A 20705-nucleotide genomic window follows, 5' to 3' on the forward strand; every position below is an offset into this window, starting at 1 on the left:
TTTTGCTTCATCTCTGAAATTAATCTTATAAATGGGTAAACTGCCATTTTGTGTTAAGTGGAGTAAATTTTTGGCAACTTTCCAACGTATTTCTTTTCCTTCCATCATCTGTTTCCAACATCACGCTTCTTTATCTTGTTTTAACCACTCTCATGTTGCCTGCCCCTTTCTGTTTCTCTATGTCCTCTTCTCTGCCAATGCAATTGGAATTATTTCCATCTTCCAGTTGTTAACACCTTTCCTTTCTAACACCCTTCTCATGGTATCACACATGTATATTTCCCGTGTGACATTTTTTCCTAATTTGTTTTCAAAAGCGTTATTGATTCAGATTCATTACTGGCCATTTGTCTATATGCCATTTCTTCCCATTTTGCATTATAGCTGTTATCTTGAAGCAAATATGATAATCTTGTTTGTGTGGCGTTGTAACACTCCTTTAGTTACAGAAGACCCAAGCCTCCTTGTACCAGAAGGTAATATTTTTTTTTTGTATTTGAACTTCGACTTTTAATTATTCTCAAAAATGATGTAACCCTTTATTTTTTCTCATATCAGTCTTTTCCTTTTGCAAAAATAGGTCTGGCCTACATAACAGTATTAATGGTCTGTATTTTATCATCTTTGCCCATTGTCAACATATTCCATTTTCTCAGTTTTTGAAATGATCATTTCCATTGTGTCATTCCACACATTATTTGCTACCTGCAGCACATCCTTTTCAGTCAATATTACTAAATATTTCATGCAGTACTGTCCCTATAAGAAAAGGAAGCCATGAGCCATTTGATATGTTGAGGTATAGATAACTTTGAGGTGAGATGTTTTGGATCTACTAAATAATTTAAGGAGGTTTTTTTTTTTGCCTAGTTTATCTATAGCAGTTAACCTCCACTATCTCCAACATTTGTGTCTTGCTGTAGAAATGATTTTCTGTATTCTATTTGAAGTATATAAATATTTATTCTGACGCTTCTGTGAAAATAACCTAAATTCCCATGATTTAGTTTTTTGTCATGTGGTCCCTTCATTAATTTTAGACCCAGCTAAATGCTGATATCTTTTTAAGACTTCAAAAGATCAAGAAGGTATTGTTCTAGTTTAATAAAATACAGGATGATGTCAATCGTAAATAAGGTAATTTCTTTTTTGCTCCCCATACCTTGTATATTACAGTGCCTAATCTTCCTTTCCGATGATTCTAAATACAATGCAAATAGCAGTCAAGAAAGTGGGCAACCCTGTCTTCTACCTCTATACTAACTAAATACTCTTGATAAAATTCCATCTCAGTTTACCAATGCCTCTACCCTCTCATATACTTGATACACTAGCTCTATCCAACTCTGCTGATGTCTAAAAGCTGCTGTATTCCATAAGAATGTCTAACTCTATCAAATGATTTTTATGTGTCTAGATCTATTAATGTAAGGGTATTGCATACCTTTAAAATTCCATCAGTACCTCATGTATATTATCAAATGTTTGTCAACTTTCAATAAAACCATATTGGTCTAAATCCATAATTGTGGATAGTACCACTGTTATAATTACCATCTTCCATTAGTAAGATATTATCCCTCTGGTTCTTACTTCATTAAAAAGTCTATACCACATTATATCACCCTGTCCTCCAATAGCCAACAAACTTCTTCTGGAATCCCATGAGTACCCAGAATTTCCCCATTGCTTGTCTTGTTAGCGCCTCTTTTATTTCTCCATTTATCTCTTGTTGCCTCACAGTAAGACGTTGTCCTGTTCGATTCTCAGCTAGAGCTTCTTCTGTGTGGAGACATGCGTGAATGGGTGTACCTTCATTGAAGGTTGTGCATCAGGGCTGGCAACTTGGCATGTAAAAAATCTACTGCCAATCATTAGCGGACTGGAGTTCTGCTGTGGCGACCCCTAACTGGGAAAAGCCGAAAGACACAACAACAACATTAACTTGCCTTCCCTTCTTCTCCAGTCACTAGCACTCTTAAAGAGTTGAAATAATGCATTATTTTCATTTTGTTCATGCCATCCTTTTCTTCTGTTATATATGATTTCTCATAACAGTTCTTCAGTATGCCTCCTCCATATCTGCTTACTTCTCTTGTTACCGAATCCCTTAAACACACAATGATGTATCTGTTTTTTCTGTCCTAACCCTTGAGCTAATAATTTAGTAGTGCTCATGTTGTGGTCAAAGAGCTGTCTCTCTCTCTCTCTCTCTCTCTCTCTCTCTCCAGTGCTGCCATCCTATCTTCATTTCATTTCTCCTCATGATCCTCAGCTGAGTGTCTAGCAAGATGTACTTCTTTTACATCCTATATTCTAATATTTTTAGACTGAATTCATTTTATTTTGTTTAATCCCTCAATGTATTTTTCATTGTTCCTCCACTGATATTCCTTTAATCTTTATGGTAACCCAGTATCTTATAAGCATTTTCTGCTCATCCCATTTCTTTGCTAAATTTTCCTCCTTCCCAATAATTTCATTATTACATCTTGCAATCTGTTTGTGCCAATTCATGAAAGCAACTTTTTTCAGTAGATATGTGTAAAAATGTCAGAGCCTAGCTACTTTATGGGTTTTTTCTAGTTCTTTTATTGTTACTATGACTGGGGCATGATCTGATAATAGCAATGAATGTATAACAAGTCCCTGAATTAAATGCAGATAGTACTCGGTGATATACCACTTGTCCAATCACGCCCATTCATTATATTTGGGAGCATTAAAGGTAAATTCCTTAGTTGTCTTTTCCTGACTTGGTAATATCCTCTATACCAAAAACACTTAGATATTTCCTTAAATATCTCTCCTCTTTTGTACCTTTCACTTCTCATTCCCCCTGAGACATCTCCCTCTTCACAGATTGTATTCCAATCACCTGCCATTAAAAATAATCCCTGCTGGTGACTGATAGCGTCCCCTCACATGTATTTTATTTCAACAAAAGTCACTTTTGGTGGTAAATAAATATATACGAATGTAATATGCTGCCCCATCCAATATCCTCTAATCATTATGTAATGTCCATGTTTATCTTTTCTCCTTTCCTTGAGAAGATGCAGTTTCCTATCACTGTTACTTCACCCCTTCTCTGCAACCCTCCATTACCAGATGCTGATAATACCATATTTTATCTATGATATGTGCTGTTTATGTATGTGCCTCTTATAACATTAGAATTTGAGCATCACATTTACTCAGATATGTCAGTACCTTCCATTGTTTTCTGTCATCAACTAACCCATTTACATTCCATGTTAGTGTCTTTAAACTAGTCATTCCTACTCTTTGTAAAGAATATCCACGTATCAGAGGACTCCCTGTTGTCTTATATAACCCCTTCTCTTCATCTATTTATATTTTTCCTTTCCATTCATTTTTCCATGCAAGCTCCCTGTCATTTTGTCAACTATTTCCATTAAAGTGATTTGTAGCTATTCTTACCTTCATGGTTGTTTTATTATTGTAAGTCTCATTGTGTAGTTTTGCACACTCACTTCATGGTTTGCAATCATTTACCCTTTTTTCACTGTGTGATGCTCTGCCTCAATGTAATTCTCTGTGGAATGCCTTCTAACCTTTGATGTCATCTAAGAGGTTCCATTAATGCTGTCAGTTCAGTGCATGGGAGGGATTTTGAGGACTGGGGTGTTTTTTCTAGTGATAGCAGTGATATCCAAGTTGTTGGCATAACTTCTGATGTTGAAGTTCCAAATCCTTGCAAGGATAACTCTTATTTGAATTCAGCAGTAAGTTTAGATATCAGAAGTGTTGAAGCTGATGAGGCAGTGTAGCTTCCTCCATACCGTAATGAAAGGCATTTGGGAAATCACAAATAGTATGTGTTCTGCTAGGATATAATGAATTTCTTTTGCTGCTAATTACAAAGTGAAACACACACACGCACACACACACACACACACACACACACACACACACACACACACACACACACACACACACACACACTTGATCTTGGGCAAGGTTGAAAAAGTTTGTGCATTATTTAAATTCTTCTGTACATAATGCAAACTGTTTCTTTTTTTTTTCTGAAGAAAATGTAGCCTTACATTGTATGGCTCCATGCCCTAAAAAGAATTATGATTGGTTTACTGATCATAACCTTCAATTAAGATTTCTTGACAGGGATGTCAAGATTAACCTCTTGAGCTTCTCTCTTGAGGTGAATTTCTTGGCATCCATATCTGGAGCACATAATAAGTGGGTCCTGATTGGCGAACCAAACATAATCCTCTACATAAAAGCCATTACCTCTCACTATATACAGTTGCATGCATTATGTCATTATTCCAAGCCTTAACTCTAAACTGAAAGTATTTCCCCCCACAGAACTGGACAGAAACTGCTCCAGAATGCCTTTTATGTATTTGTTCATTATTCACCCACTTCACGATAGCACCTTGCGACTTTGTCACAAATGCCCTTAACATTTAATTGTCAAAGTGATCTAGCTTTTTTATCCAGCAATTTTTGTTTGTAAAATAAGATCCACTCTAGTTATGTGCTATCTTTCTGTCCTTATTCTATAGTCTGTTTGACTTTTAATTGACTTTCTATTTACCTAATAAACGTTAACTACATCAATTTCTCTAAGCATCTCAGAAGTGGCTGTTACCACTTTTCTATATCCGTATCGTTATTTTCCCCCTCCTTAAGAATGAGCTGCTGCTTTGGTTTTATTTCTATACTCACACGCTGGCTATTATGTCGTACTTATAAAGTTGTATGAAAATACACAGTGAAAAGAGAAAGAAAAATGTTTTCCCTGTCTAATCAATCTAAACGAAATCATTTCAAAACGTAACATAAAACTACCCACATTCGATACATGGAAACAACTAATAATTTGCTCTTTATTTTTTCTATGTATATTTTGCTTTAAGTTAGCTTTGGTCATTTTCACATCTATTCTGCCTTCTTACAGTTATTTTCTTTCTCATTTCCACTATTCTAACTAAATAATACCTAAACAACACGTTGCCCAATATTAATGTGTTCCCTTTTTAATTTTCTTAATAAACATTTAACTCTATTTATTACTGAACTTACATTCATTTTGTCATTATAATGCTTTTAATGGATTTCCAGCAAACGGTGGCATATGCAACTTTTCTCTGCTTTGCCATCATTGTCCTTTGAAACAGGGGAAATGTTTTCACCAGCCATCTTTCCAGAAGACTCTGTCATGCCTCAAGATTTATAGATGATCATTCCACGTTTTCTACTCCAGTCTCCATTGTAAAAGCCTTTTCATCTCTTTTCTGTAAAATTTCCAAGTCCTGGTCTGCCTCCCAGGAGGCTTTTATACTTTTCAGGTAAAACAGACTTTAAAAATCACAGAATATTTTAACCTCAGTTTTAAATTCATTTCCCAGCATTTTGAATACTGTAAAGAATTTATTTCTACTTTGTCTTTTCAATAGGGGATAATCATTATCCACATGAACATGTGTAGACCTTATTTTCAGAGCTACCCCATTCTTTCACAGTTTTGTCAAAATCTCTTTTCATTAGTATGTCTCAAAGTACACTAAGACCGTTCTGGGTTGTCTTCCAGGGCGTGCTGATATTGAATAAACTCTGTAGGCTCTCTCTCTACATATATCTTGCTCTGGACTTCCAGTCCAGCTACTTGTATGCATTCTTCTAAGGTCTTTACAGCTCAGTACCTTTAATATTTATGGCACACAGATGAAACATAAATTTCCCTGCTTGATCTTTCCTCTAATTCTGTTCATTTTTGAAGTTGTACATCTCGTGTGGCTTCTTGTTTTATCTGTCTCTCCTTAATTTCGTTGCCTGTCTCCTGTAATTGCACAAGATTATTTGAATATAGTAACAAGGTTGTTAACTTTCTTATTATTATTTTTCGCGGCAATATATTTCTTTAGGACTCCACTGTGTTTGAAAATTGCACTATGCATTTGATTAATTTTTACTTCCATTTCTAATCAATTTAATTCCACTAATTTATATACTTTAATTACATCAGCCATCAGTTCTACCATGTTGCCTTCACCTCCTGCCCTTTTCCTACTTTCTTACAGGCAGTTTATGGTGTTATTTATTTATTTTCATTTGTTTTACAGGGGAAGTCCAACTGGGCCATGAAAGACCCCTTTTCAGTGAAGGCCTGGGGAGAAAAGCTCCAAAACAATTTACAACCAAACTGTAATAGACATCCAATAAAACATTTTTAAATGCATAGTAATATGCATTCTAAAAGAATATGCAGCGTACAACAATGTAAACACTCAGTTTTTACAGACTATAGAACTTTGATATGTTAAGCTATACATTGTAAAACTACTTCAATTATACAGAGATGACAAAAGATTCATTAATATTAATATGATACACAGACCAAGGAGGATACTCACAGCAAGTGGAATATATGAAACATGAGTTCTAGGTAGACATCTTTGTAGTTGTAAACTTTCATGGAAATGTGGGTGAAGAAGGGTGGTGTAGAAAAAACTAGCCAGGTGTGGTGTTCTTCCTTTGTTTTGATTTATTTGACTCCTTTCTAGCAGACATAAATATTCTCCATTGTTTCTTTTTCCAAGTTCAGAAAGAAAAATTCCAGTCTCCATGGTAAGTCTAGTTTGGGTTGCCTATTTATCCTTGTTTTGATGCGTTTTTTAACAACGAAGTGAAAGCTAAATGAATGAAGACTTAAGTAAACCTTACTGGTGTATAACTGGAATGAGAGCTTGTTGCCAGGTAGCATTCTCAGATATTTATAGGCGTCAGCATTTCCTAGAGCTCAGGAATCCCAAAACAATGCACTGAGAAGGATGAGTTATATTTGATTTGAAATGTTTTATAAAACTGAAACATTTTACAAAGAACATAACTTTTTTTCTTTATTTAAAAGGATTTTACTGCAATTCAGCCATTTGCATTCCTTATCCAAGTTAAAGTGATTTTTTTTATCAGTTCATGTGGACAGTGTGAGCTCTGTATTAGGATAGGGTAGAGTTACCTGCAAGGGGAATCAAGGCAGTACTGATGATGATGATGATGTGGTATCCCATTCTGTTAGTCTTAGTGGAAGTCAGCAGTCCCGAATACCGAGACCTTGGTATGCTAACCATGATACTGTATGGGGGAGTAATGTTCATGTGTCTTGACTGAATAATTACATGGGTAGCATTTAAGCCATTTAAAGTAGAAATACTTGATACCTTCAGATTCTCTAAGGATCAGAAGCAGTGGGTTGACAGCAATGTTAAAGGCCTTAGATAGGTCAAGGAGGATAATAACTCTGGGGATATTCATTTTTCAAGATTAGTGCTGGTTTTGTCCATCAGTTCTTATAATTGCCATTTCAGTTCTGAAATCATGCTATGTTTATTACAAATGTTTATTACAATATAGTATGTCCTTCCAAGCAGTGTGTTAACTGGTTGTGGACAACTATTTCTAGTATTGTAAACAGGGGATTAATAATACAGACTGGCTCTTGATTTTCTGGTTTCAAATTAAGTCCACCATTATGAAATGAAAGAATTTTGCTACCTTTCTAAATTCTTCTGGAATATACTATTTTCTTGTATGCTTCTATTTATTGGTACTGTGAGTGGATCATCTATATATGGTGTTATCAGTCGGATGCCTGTTGGTGGAAGTTTATCAGTTGTAACCTCTCAATTATTTTTGGTCTTCATCAGGGTCAAAAGTATGAGGTATTGCTATGGCTGTTGGCTATAACAAATTTATCAGTCCATACTGAATAATAATGACAGAATAGATTGGCACAATTCAGATTATGAAGTATTGTTATTATTGTTGGGTATAGCAAGTTTATTAGTCTGTGTCAAACACTGGTGTCAAAACAGATTAGCACTGTCTAGGATGTAGTCTGCACAGAAATGATTTAAGAGTCCACTGTTTTTTCTAGTCATACAATTTATTACTTTCCAAAATGTAAAAAGGTTGGAGTGGTAACTGTTTTAAAACAGTTTTGATATGCACTGCTTGATGTAGTGGCTGATGCTTTATAGTTTAACAGATTCAGTTTCTGTTCTTCATAAGTTTCCTTGCTATCTTACTGAGCCAGGGCAGTATATTACTTCTATTGCTGATGGATATTAAGGAGCATATATATCCAGGCTGCTTCTTAGCATGTTGGAGAACAGAGGTTATGCTTCATGTTTTATATTAATATGGTTTAAGAATGTCTGGTTGATCAAGCTGAAGTCTCTGCAGATAGAATGGTGAGTGGAACTCCTTTTTATTTTGACATGCTTTATGAGTACTATGTAGAATGGAACTATTTGATTCCAGGTTGTCTGCACAGGTGAGTCATCAATAAGAAGAAGTGACTGAGTACCTTGGTTAGTATTCTTATATGTTTGCAGTACCATCCAACCACATCTATTGTGGAAAGTGAGTTTAGGAGTTGAGAATTCCCCATGAAGTGGAATTCTTTACAAGGATCAGAGTAATAGACCAAAGATATGTTCAAGTTACTCTGAATGAGAAATTTATTATCAGTGTCTTTGCTGAATGTGCTAATATGGGGTAGATTAAGCTATGTGATTTGCCAAATTTCAAATACATGTAAACTATAGATAAATATACATATATTTACTCCTAGCAAAGAACACTTTAACAGGGATAGCCTATCTGCCACATGCTGGATTTCTGATTTGCTGGTAGAGAAGATAAGACGTTGTTAACATCTAATAATTCTACACCTGCTGTCCTCACCAGGTTTCTGGTATGGCTAGAATATGTGGTTTGAGGTTCATTGTCAAAGACTGAAATTATGCTATTTTGTTATATGAACTTCCAGAATTTAGGTGTACAACCTTAATATCATCACTAAATGAATTGTAGGATGACTCATAGTTGCTTTTATGGCTGGTTCTTATTGGGTTTTGAAATAAATCTGCATGGACTGCTTTTGACATTTCTATTTTTTCCTGCTAGTGCCTAGGAATTTTGATGTGGATTTATGTATTTTTTTTCCTTTCAGAAGTGTTTTGAAAGGTGTGAACTATGTATGTAGTGAATACTTAGAAATTTGTACTTGGGGATTAAAGTGGATAAAATCTGAGTATATTTTGTCCACTGAGTAACTATGCTTGTTTTGAAATATTGAACTTATGAGCAACATTCAGCAAATTTACATTGATTGCTGTATGTTGGTTGCTAGTGGTATAAATGGGAGTTTTGCTTAGAATAAGCTTATGGCCGCTGTTTGCTATTCAATCTATTTTAAAGAATACTCCTCCTTTAAAGTAGTTAGAACTCAGATGTTTCCTCCTCAAAGATGCCTCTAGTACATGCTATACAATGGATGCATTCACTTAAATCTATCCTTCAGCCATTTCATCTCTTAGTCATAAATGTAGACCAGTATTTGATATACTTACCCACTTTAATCAAACACCCAGCACTTATGCTGTCTATATGGTGTACATAAGGATAATTAATTTCTTCTTCCATACATTTTACTTTCCCTTTTGGTGATGCTATGTCTTTACATCTTAGCTTAACTGATCCCTTAATGATAATTTCTTGTCTCCTGTCTTATGATTATTGTTTCAGACTGAATGTGTATTATATGCCCATGGACTGATTTTTTAGCTGGCTTGTCCATCCTAAGGAAGGGAGAGGGTTTGCAACAAGGTGTCACTGCTGAGTGTTACCTGTTGAAGGGCAGGGTTACACAGCAGTCTTCCATCTACAAGGTATCGCTGCTGAGTGTTACCTGTTGGAGGGCATGGTTACACAGCAGTCTTCCATCTACAAGGTGTCACTGCTGAGTGCTATCTGTTGAAGGGCATGGTTACACAGCAGTCTTCCATCTACAAGGTGTCACTGCTGAGTGCTATCTGTTGAAGGGCAGGGTTACACAGCAGTCTTCCATCTACAAGGTGTCACTGCTGAGTGTTATCTGTTGAAGGGCATGGTTACACAGCAGTCTTCCATCTACAAGGTATCACTGCTGAGTGTTACCTGTTGGAGGGCAGGGTTACACAGCAGTCTTCCATCTACAAGGTGTCACTGCTGAGTGCTATCTGTTGAAGGGCATGGTTACACAGCAGTCTTCCATCTACAAGGTGTCACTGATGAGTGCTATCTGTTGAAGGGCAGGGTTACACAGCAGTCTTCCATCTACAAGGTGTCACTGATGAGTGTTATCTGTTGAAGGGCAGGGTTACACAGCAGTCTTCCATCTACAAGGAATCACTGCTGAGTGTTATCTGTTGAAGGGCAGGGTTACACAGCAGTCTTCCATCTACAAGGTGTCACTGATGAGTGTTACCTGTTGGAGGGCAGGGTTACGCAGCAGTCTTCCATCTACAAGGTGTCACTGCTGAGTGTTACCTGCTGGAGGGCAGAGTTAACACAGCGGTCTTCCATCTACAAGGTGTCACTGATGAGTGTTACCTGTTGGAGGGCAGGGTTACGCAGCAGTCTTCCATCTACAAGGAATCACTGCTGAGTGTTATCTGTTGAAGGGCATGGTTACACAGCAGTCTTCCATCTACAAGGAATCACTGCTGAGTGTTATCTGTTGAAGGGCATGGTTACACAGCAGTCTTCCATCTACAAGGAATCACTGATGAGTGCTATCTGTTGAAGGGCAGGGTTACACAGCAGTCTTCCATCTACAAGGTGTCACTGCTGAGTGTTACCTGTTGAAGGGCAGGGTTACACAGCAGTCTTCCATCTACAAGGTATCGCTGCTGAGTGTTACCTGTTGGAGGGCAGGGTTACACAGCAGTCTTCCATCTACAAGGAATCACTGCTGAGTATTATCTGTTGAAGGGCATGGTTACACAGCAGTCTTCCATCTACAAGGTGTCACTGATGAGTGCTATCTGTTGAAGGGCAGGGTTACACAGCAGTCTTCCATCTACAAGGTATCGCTGCTGAGTGTTACCTGTTGGAGGGCAGAGTTAACACAGCAGTCTTCCATCTACAAGGTATCGCTGCTGAGTGTTACCTGTTGAAGGGCATGGTTACACAGCAGTCTTCCATCTACAAGGTATCGCTGCTGAGTGTTACCTGTTGAAGGGCAGGGTTACACAGCAGTCTTCCATCTACAAGGTATCGCTGCTGAGTGTTACCTGTTGGAGGGCAGGGTTAATGCAGCAGTCTTCCATCAGGACAGCATGAAAGTTCTGCTAAGGATAGCACTGAACCTGGGCACATGTAACATCAGGATTGCCGGTCCTGCTTTGGCAGCATGCATCCTACCTAAGTGCAATAGAAGGGAAGTCAGGGCAAACAAAATCACATTCAAGTCACCATGATAGCAACCCTCCAGTCATCAAATCTAGACTGTGCTACGGCTGAGCAGCTAGTATGTTAGGAGATTAAAGAACCAGTTGACCACTAGGGGATGGTCGGGAAAAGAAGAAGAAAAAGATATGCATAAAAAATACATACTCTCAGTACTGTATATTGCCTGTAGCATTACAGACTTCACATAAGTCCTGTCACTACTCAGTAGCAGAACATCTTATCATGTAAGACACAGGGAGACTATCGTGGGCGGGAACCAGCTATAACTGGGCATTCTGTGTGCAAAGATTGATGTACTACCATAGTATCACCTGACAAATAACAAACATGCTTACTTCACGTGCCAAACAACAAACATGTTCAGACCATGTGCCAAACAAACATGAGTACTCCAGGTGCCAATTAACAAACATGTTTACTCCATTTGCCAAACAACAAACATTTTTACTCCATGTGCCAAATAACAAACATGCTTACTCCAAGTGCAATTGATAAACATGTTTACTCCATTTGCCAAACAACAAACATTTTACTCCATGTGCCAAATAACAAACATGCTTACTCCAAGTGCCAATTGACAAACATGTTTACTCCATGTGCCAAACAACAATCATGCTTACTCCATACACCAAACAACAAACATGCCTACTTCATGTGCCAAACAGCAAACATGCTTAGTGCATGTGCTGTGAACTGTGCAGAATACTGGTACAGCAGATGAAGAAGGAGAAAATAATTATGGAAAAAAAAGCTACAATGATGATTTGGGGTATGATATAGAGTATAATAGGACTGTATTCCTTGTTTGTGATATTATTACTCAGAGTTCACTGATATAGCCTGCTTGTCTGTAAGCAATGTCTACATATCCCAACTGTTCATTACTGACAATAGTACTATTTTCCCTGTTGGTTCTTACAATAGAGTTATTATGTGTATTGTGATACCACTATCAGTTTAAACTAAACAGATGTTATTCTCTTTACTGTGTTTATTTTTTAATTTTGTAACTTTGTAACAGACTATGTTTGTGAACATTCTTGAAGAGCTCCTGGATTCAATGGGCACATCTTCATCTGATGAGGTAGTGTCAGGAGCAGATACTGGACCTGGGTCCATTTCAGTCGAATTTGTTACAGCGGTGATTACTCAGTTCCACTGTGACAAGGCTCCATGACTGCATGACATCTTGCCTGGAAGTGCTGAAGGTGCCAGACATTTCTGAATGTTGTGGTTAATGCACCATAATAATATTATATGGAAAACTGGCACAGTACCTATAGACTGAAAAACTGGGGCAGTGCTTCTCATCTTCAAAAAGGGGATAGGAAGGTGTGCCATTAACTAAAATCTGATACCCCTCAGTCTCCCTAGGAAAGCATATGCTAGAGTGCAGAAAAGTAGACATTGTGAATAAATAACAGAGCCTTTGATTCAGGAGGACAGTGCTTATTACAGCTATGAAACAGCAGATCAAGTCTTTGGCCTTTCAAAGATATTTGAGGGGTTGTGAGAGTCTGCCAGTACTGCGTACATCTGTTTTATGGACCTGGAAAAGGCATATAATTGTGCTCCCACAAATGTTTTGTGGAAACTACAATACTGAGTTGTAGCATCACTGCTGTGTGCCATTTGTTTCTTAGATGTTAGGAGTGACAAGTGTGCCCTATATTCTTGGCATTAATGAAGATGTTCACGAGACATGTGGGACTCCCCCACCATGTTTGTGTCTTGCCTCCCTCCCCTTCTGTTTATGTTTTTTTGTGGAGAGAATATTAAGGTACAGCCAAGGTTTGGACAGCATCCAGTTTGGGATGTGACGGCTGCATCTTTGTTGCTTGCTGATGATGTCATCCTGTTAACCTTATATACCTGTCATCTCCATTTCATAATGTAGCAATTGTTGCTGAATGAGAAGTGAATGGGATGGACATTGACAACTCCAAATCAGAGGACACTGCCCCCCCCCCAGAAAAGATTGACCTATGGCCATTAGGTTTGGGTAGTTACTGGGAGGAGATGATCATAAACACAAGTCGCAGAAATGAAATTCCTTTGCATGGTAACAAGACAAACCCGCTATTAGCAACCCAGGAGCATCTTAGAGCATGGTCAGTTTCTTTGTGCTGAGAGCAGTCAGCTGAGTTGGTTTGGGCACCTTGTAAGCATGCCCCCTGGGTGCGTTCAGCAAAAGGAATGCTAGACATGCCCCAGTGGGAAGCAGACTCAGGACATGTTGGAGGGTTATATCTCTCTCAGCTTTTTCAGTACTGTCTTTGAAGCCCCCAAGATGACTTGGACTGTTGCTGTGGCTATGAAAATCTTGCCTACCTTACTGTTTGCACTTACCATGGCCCTGATGAGGACAAACAGTGTAGAAAATGAGTGAAAGAATTAAAGAATGAATGCTTTATAACTGAATCTTTTGATAAAAATGAAATGATTACTTTTTGTAGTTATTTTGTAAAGAAATTATTTTATTTTTTCACTAATCATGATTTGACTTATATTACTTTATATCTGTCCACTTGTAGAGCTGGTCAAGGCTGAGCATGGTTCAGTTAAATTATAAGAATAGTAAACAACCAATTTAATAAACAAATAAATGTCTCTGGCCTGGACTTTATCAGTGAAATACATGTATCTGACTAAGGAATATCTGTAAGAATAAAAAAAAAATGAAATAAATAAATAAATAAAAGTATCGGTGCCACTCATATTCTGTTTAATGTACTAGCAGCCAGCATTCTCCAGATTACAGATTCTACTTCTTCTCAGGAATACAGACACTTCTGAGGCTAGACCAGCACTCCTGTTTGTGTTAGGAGTGGGGAAAGTGGGGAAGGGAGCATCTGTTTAAGACTGTAGCTTACATTTATTTTTGTGATATCATTTTGAGGTCATCATACTGAAACAATTGCCAAGATAACTGAAACACAATCTGTAGGCCCCTGGGATTAGATGCATCAACTTACTGCAGAATACCTTTTATCTCTTCTATGGAGTAGGACGTTCATTTACTGAGCTTTTCTGACAAACAAAATAAAAGCAAATTTTATTTTACTGACACTATTTATAACATATTTCTCCATTTATATTAAAACATTTTATTCTCCTGAAAAGAGTATATGCTGTTTTAATAATAAAGAAACTATTGTCCAACTGATAGGGACAGACCAGGAAAATTTCCCTCAGCCTGTCTGAGTTACTCATTTTTGTCTTTAGAATTACCCACAAATAGTAGGCATGTTTGTACATTCACAGACATCCAGATATACTTGATTGCTTTTAGGCTTCGCTAATTATTCACATGTAATGCAATAATTAAACACAGTAAAACTACAGAAGAGAGACATTTGTCTTATACTCGAGTCTTACCATTGTATTTGTATACATTTTCAGTTAGTACTACATGGCACTTATCTGCTACCCAACATTAGGTTATCTTACCTGATCTGTGTCTTGGTTCTGTGGACTTCCCAGTGAGGTGCTGCTACCGCCTGACAGCCTGACCACTGGCGATCCATTTGCAGAATCGACATGTCCAGCTGTTTGGGCTATAAACCCTTCCTCATTCTCAGACAGGGCTTTTTCCTGGAGCATTTCCTGCTGAAGAACCACAGACATGATCATGGACTGTTTTATTAACACAGTAAAAGTTTTGTGTTTCAGGGTTTAATCATTCCCTGCCTGGTTTAAGTACAACTTACAGACATTATGAGTGGAGACAGTGCATTGCAAACAAAATAAACAAATCTAGGCTGAAACCAGAACTTTTAATATAAATAAAGAACTTGAAGTACATCTTATACAATATAGTCTTTTTACAAGACAATGAGCTTGCCTGCTGATTTATCTGGAAAATTCAACATTGTAACTCTGCGCTAAAAAGAAAAAAATGACAAAGGTAACTACATCTACCATTTCATTAGTGCAAAAAATACCTTCCAGATACTGGAAATGGATTTCTATAACCTTTGCATTCCAGTACACACTTCACTACCATTTTGCCCTCTACAGCATAATGATGCTAGCATTTCGGATAACTCGAAAGTGAGTGGGATTTTATCTACTTTGTATCAGTTGAAATAGCTGAGGGTTTGACAGCTCTGATAAAGTATCTGTGATGTACTGGTATTGTCCTGCTGTTAATGACATCATTATGTAAGTGTAGCCCCAGGAAAGTGAATAGCTTAAATTAGCTATACAAAGACATTATGATTCCACCCTTTCACTGCTGTCCAGTAACTACCTTTACTGATGTTCTTGTATTTGTCTGCACAGAAACTAGCTACAGTTGCTGCATTATATAATGCTAATGGCCCCTGTCTCTCTCTCTCTCTCTCTCTGACTCTCAGTCAAATACTGATTGGTGACCCCCAGCTCTAGTGCATGTCAGATGTACATCCATGAACTTTTTTTCCTTAAACTGTCTGTCATCCACAGCCTTTGTCAGTCAACCTGACATCTAGGCAGCTCCTTCCTGTTTCATCTCCCATTTGTTTTCAGTCTTAAGGGGAATAAATTAGAGTTCCTTAGTCTTGGTTACTTGGGTGTTACTTCTTCATAACATTTAGCACTGTTTTTCAATGCAGTTTGCATGACAAAGCTGTATTGTGACATCTGGAAACTGATACAAAAATTAACATTCCTGGATATTTATAATGACTCTCCCTTATATCTGACCAAAATGTTTTATCCCATCTGTTCTTTCTAGTTCTGATTAGATTAAATGCTCAGTCCTTACACAAGTGCCACTTGTTAGTGATAGAAATTTGTTACATAATTTTTGAATCTGTTTAATTCTGGAACTGTTACGCCCCACCTGTTCTCTGATTCGAGTTTTCTTCTTTATCTCCATAGTCATGTGCTCCACCTTCCTTGGACCAGGGCTTCACACCCCTCCTGCCAAGGTTAAGCAGGGAAATTCTTGGTGTAAGCAAAGAGAAGTGGTCGAACAGGAATAGGTCTATATTAGAAGCACGAAAATGCTTCTGAGCGAATACAGAAACAGCGACACATATTCATCGAATCACATTTAAGCGATTCAATGAATATGTCATAGGGTAAGGAGATAGTTGGCCAACTTCACAGAGTTGCCCTTTCCTTCCCTATAGTGCGATCTCAGAGTTGGTATATTTAGTTAGGGGGGTGTGGGGGGCAGATCCTCCCACGTTGGTGGGTGAAGCCCCCCCACCTGTTTATGGTGCTAAATTATTTTTTTTAGCGAACAGCCGTGTAAGTTTTTTCCCTAGGGAAAAATTCAATTATGTGGCCGTTCACTATTTTCAGGTTTCGTGCATTTTGTATCGACTTTTACTAGTCGCACATATGCACTTTCGGTGTTATAATATAGACCTACAGGAACTTAGGGTGTGCTGTTATGGTATACTATTATGGTATCATCTTAACAGTTATCGAGGGCTCTATGACCCCATTCCACTCAATTTCCAATGTGCACATTTCACTGCACTAATATTATTGGTCTAATAGGTCTTTGGCTTTAATCACACCTCATCCCAATTTAGGTGACTTGTAAAAACCACCAGTCCTCGTTAGCCTCTCTCCCTACACAGTAGCTGACTTCCCAGGGTACAGGCTCTGTGATCGAACACTGGTCACCTATGTTGCAGTCAGGGCACCATTTCTATACACCATGGATCCATCATCTACTGTGGAGGATGACAGTGTGGGACAGGTAGTAGTTATGCTGCCACAGGTGCAGGAACTGAAGGCACTTAAACATGCATTATAAAGATGTAAATTGTGATTACCGTTCTCTTTCTCTCGCATATGGGCCTATGGTGTTACACTGACTGCATATGTAATTGACACTTAATGCATCAAAGTAGGAGCACTGAATCTCAGTAACACTGAACATAACACCATATAAATTCTACATCCCTGCAACACACATACTGACCCACTGTACTGTGATTTTAAAACATAAAAAACACTGTATTGTGATAAACACACAAAAAAACTAAAAGCCACAGATCAGAGAATATATAGTGTTTTTTCTGGGGTGGAGGGGGGTAGCCCCTATTCACCCCGGTGAGTCTATATTATAACATCGAAAGTCTTAAAACTTTGAATGTTATAATATCGACCCCAATTCAGCGAACGCTTGAAATAGCGAAGCTACAGAACACCGAATATTTTCCTAGGGAAAGTATTCGGTGAGCCATTTCTGCGGCTTCGCTATTTCCTCGACTGTGGTGTGAAGGTGGCGGACTGGGTTAAGGTAAGTGTGCGAACGGACCGAGGTAAGGTGAGTGTGTGATAGTTAGGGACCTTAGGGATAGAGAGCAGGTAAGGTGAGTGTGCGATAGTTAGGGACCTTAGGATTAGGGAGTGGGTAAGGTGAGTGTGCGATAGTTAGGGACCTTAGGGTTAGGGAGCGGGTAAGGTGAGTGTGCGTTAGTTAGGGACCTTAGGGTTAGGGAGCGGGTAAGGTGAGTGTGTGTTAGTTAGGGACCTTAGGGTTAGGGAGCGGGTAAGGTGAGTGTGTGTTAGTTAGGGACCTTAGGGTTATGGTTGGGTTAAGGTAAGTGGATAGCTAGTAGTGTATGTACAGTTTAGTGTAGGGTTCTGTGAAGTGTGTATGTGTGGATAATGTATTTTGGTGTGCTTGTGCTGTGTGTGTGTGTGTGTGTGTGTGTGTGTGTGTGTGTGTGTGTGTGTGTGTGTGTGTGTGTATGTGTGTGTGTGTGTGTGTGTGTGTGTATTATCGGAACAGAGAATTTTTCCCTTGGAAAAAATTTGCTGTTCTGAGCATTCGAGTATATCACATTTCGAGATTCCAAGGTCGAGCTTATGGTGTTCGACATTTTGGAATTTCGATAATGTGATATAGACCCCATCCCAGTTTCCCACAGCCCTGTAAACTTAAATATACTAATCACACAACAGTAAGGAAAAATACAAAACTCAAATCCTTAATATACCATAATCTTCACATAAACACACTAGGACACATTTCACTGAAACAGTAATTCCACTAAACTGGTCATCAAATCACTGCTTCAATAAAATAAGCAATTGACAAACTGAATGACTGAAGCATGTATGCCTCAGTTTTATCCACTGCAACCTGCAGGGTTTTATCATAACAATTCAACATGCTATCCTCAGATACTGCAGGAGGCATGGGTCAATGTGGAGGAGGACGATGCATAGCTGGTGGAAGGCATCATGCAGGGTAGTCAGTTCACCTTGCCAGGAGTAGGCACCATTGGCATTTACAGCCAAGAAAGTGACCATGTTGGGCTTTGTAACAATGGTAGTTGCCAGCATCATCTGCAAGTGAGGTACTGATTGCCTAGGATGGAATAAAGAACAATATGGACTTAGGCTGATGCTTAAGGTTCCACTAAATAAAGGGAATATACTGGCACACCCATCTAGGGAAGTCCAGAATGTTCTGGGATATCATCTGTTGTCAAGAATGCAGTACAACCATGCCACTGATGATAACTCCTTAAAGAATCCCTTGAGTGCTTGGAATGATGTCATAGGATCATAGGATCATAGGAAGTTACTAGGCTCTGGTCCCTGAGGTCTTTACAAGCCTAGTCAAGAATTTAACCCATGTTCTGACAAGTCAGCACCCAATGCCACTGTCCAGCAGGGACAAATGAGGAATCCTAAGGGTGTATTTTCTGTTCCCCATCCAGTTATCTAGTTTGTGGTTAAAAGAGTTAATGAGTTACTCTGCTTGACGTGGAGAGGGAGTCTATCCACAGAAGGGGGAGTCTATGGGACACAAATCTGTCCCGCCAGCAAGTTCTATTGATGTCACAGACTAGGTTGAGGTCACGTGTGTGGGTTACTTGAGTGGAGCGTGACTTGCGGATATGCAGCAGTCCCATCAATGCGGGGTCTGAGATTGCTTTGTATGCCAGACAGAGGTTACCTCTGCTGAGTCTGTATGAGACTGCGTAGAGGGACAGGGCCTTTAGTCTATCTGTGTAGGGTAGATGTTTGAGGCCCTGGATTCTCCTAGTGAGGAACCTCTGTGGTCTCTCCAGCTGATGCATGTGCTTTGTAAGATACATGCTGAAATGGTCATTATACTCAATGATGGGTCTTATAAGGGAAGAATATAGGAATGTTATGACCTCCTTGTCCCTGGATGAGATATGCTTACTAATGAGGTGGGCCATGTAGAAAGCTTTCCATACAACGGAGGCAATATGGTGATCAAAAGTCAGTTTGCTACTAACCTGGGTGCCCAACTCCCTCACAGCTGATTGTGTGCTTAGGACCTTGTTATTAATGTGATAATTTGTGGGACGATAATGTATTTTTTGGCATTCAGTTTGAGGCCATGTTTCTGGCACCAGTCATTTGTTTGGGTGAGATCCTCTTGAAGGATGTCCACATCATTAGGTTAATTGATAACAGCACTAAGCTTGCAGTCATCTGCAAACTTGGTGAGCCATAGCCGAATGGTGTTGGCCTACACCTCAGAAAAGTATATCCCAAACAACAGTGGCCCAAAGACCGATCCCTAGGGTACACCGCTCATTACAAGTCTACTGCTTGAGGTGGATTCCCCTATTTTGACTAGGTGGGTTCAATCAGTGAGCCAGTTTGCTACCCATGTGGTAAGATACAGATTGATGCCTGGTTCAGAGAGTTTATCTATTATACCTGAATTGGGAATAGTATTGAAGGCTTTGGTCAGGTCAAGGTAGGTGGTGTGCACCATCTTCCCCTCATTCATGACTTTGGTGACAAGCCATCCAAGTCAAGGATAGCCTCCTTCTCCACATCCTGAAGTTGTTGCTATGGCTACTTAGCAGAATCCTCAGGCTGTTGGCCATGTTACTTCAGCTGAATAAGAATCTCAGACTGGAGACACCAAATAATCAGATCACATCTACATTCAGATATACAAGAACTAAATGATTGCCTCACATACAACAACAAACATAGCTGCAAATGGTGGAAGCAAACATGCAATGTAGCATGTCAAAGACAGATGCAATGGTTAAGACAGAATGCAAGATAATATTTGAAATGGAACAGACATAGAGATGCTGTTACTAGCTATTATCAAACACCCCATAACATGTAAGTGCTGTACTGACAACATTGGCTGTGACTGTATATTACCATGCAGACACGTGGTACCCATAGAACTGACACATGGCACAGCTTCTGTTCATGACTGGCAGTACATTCTAGTGCCACTGCAAGGAGACACAAAGTGGCAGTTTGACATAGTGTTGAACTTACAGCAATTGACTGCAGCATCACATAGATTGAGGCCTAGATGGAGAAATTGCTCATACATGTACATGGCATGGCATGGCATGCATAACCCAGAAGATAAGCATGTCCATTGTCAGTGATATGCACAGTATCTTTGTACTGCAAAGTACATAACATGCATAGTTGACCAAATATAGAAC

General features: G+C 38.8%; 1 protein-coding gene across 3 annotated transcripts in view; it reads right to left on the bottom strand.

Moving 5' to 3' along the window:
* Window positions 1-20705, bottom strand: part of TBX4 (T-box transcription factor 4) — a 448562-nt gene that overhangs the window by 234208 nt on the left and 193649 nt on the right. For 2 of the 3 annotated variants that reach the window (XM_044054540.1, XM_044054541.1), the window contains exon 2: window positions 14737-14895. In XM_044054540.1, coding sequence (XP_043910475.1) covers window positions 14737-14895 — 159 coding nt within the window. The remainder of the gene's footprint in view (window positions 1-14736; window positions 14896-20705) is intronic. The other variant, XM_044054542.1, reaches the window with a different exon arrangement.

Source organism: Protopterus annectens, chromosome 13.part0 (genome assembly GCF_019279795.1).
Source record: "Protopterus annectens isolate FY-2018-M chromosome 13.part0, PAN1.0, whole genome shotgun sequence".
NCBI classification, from domain to species: Eukaryota; Metazoa; Chordata; order Ceratodontiformes; family Protopteridae; genus Protopterus; species Protopterus annectens.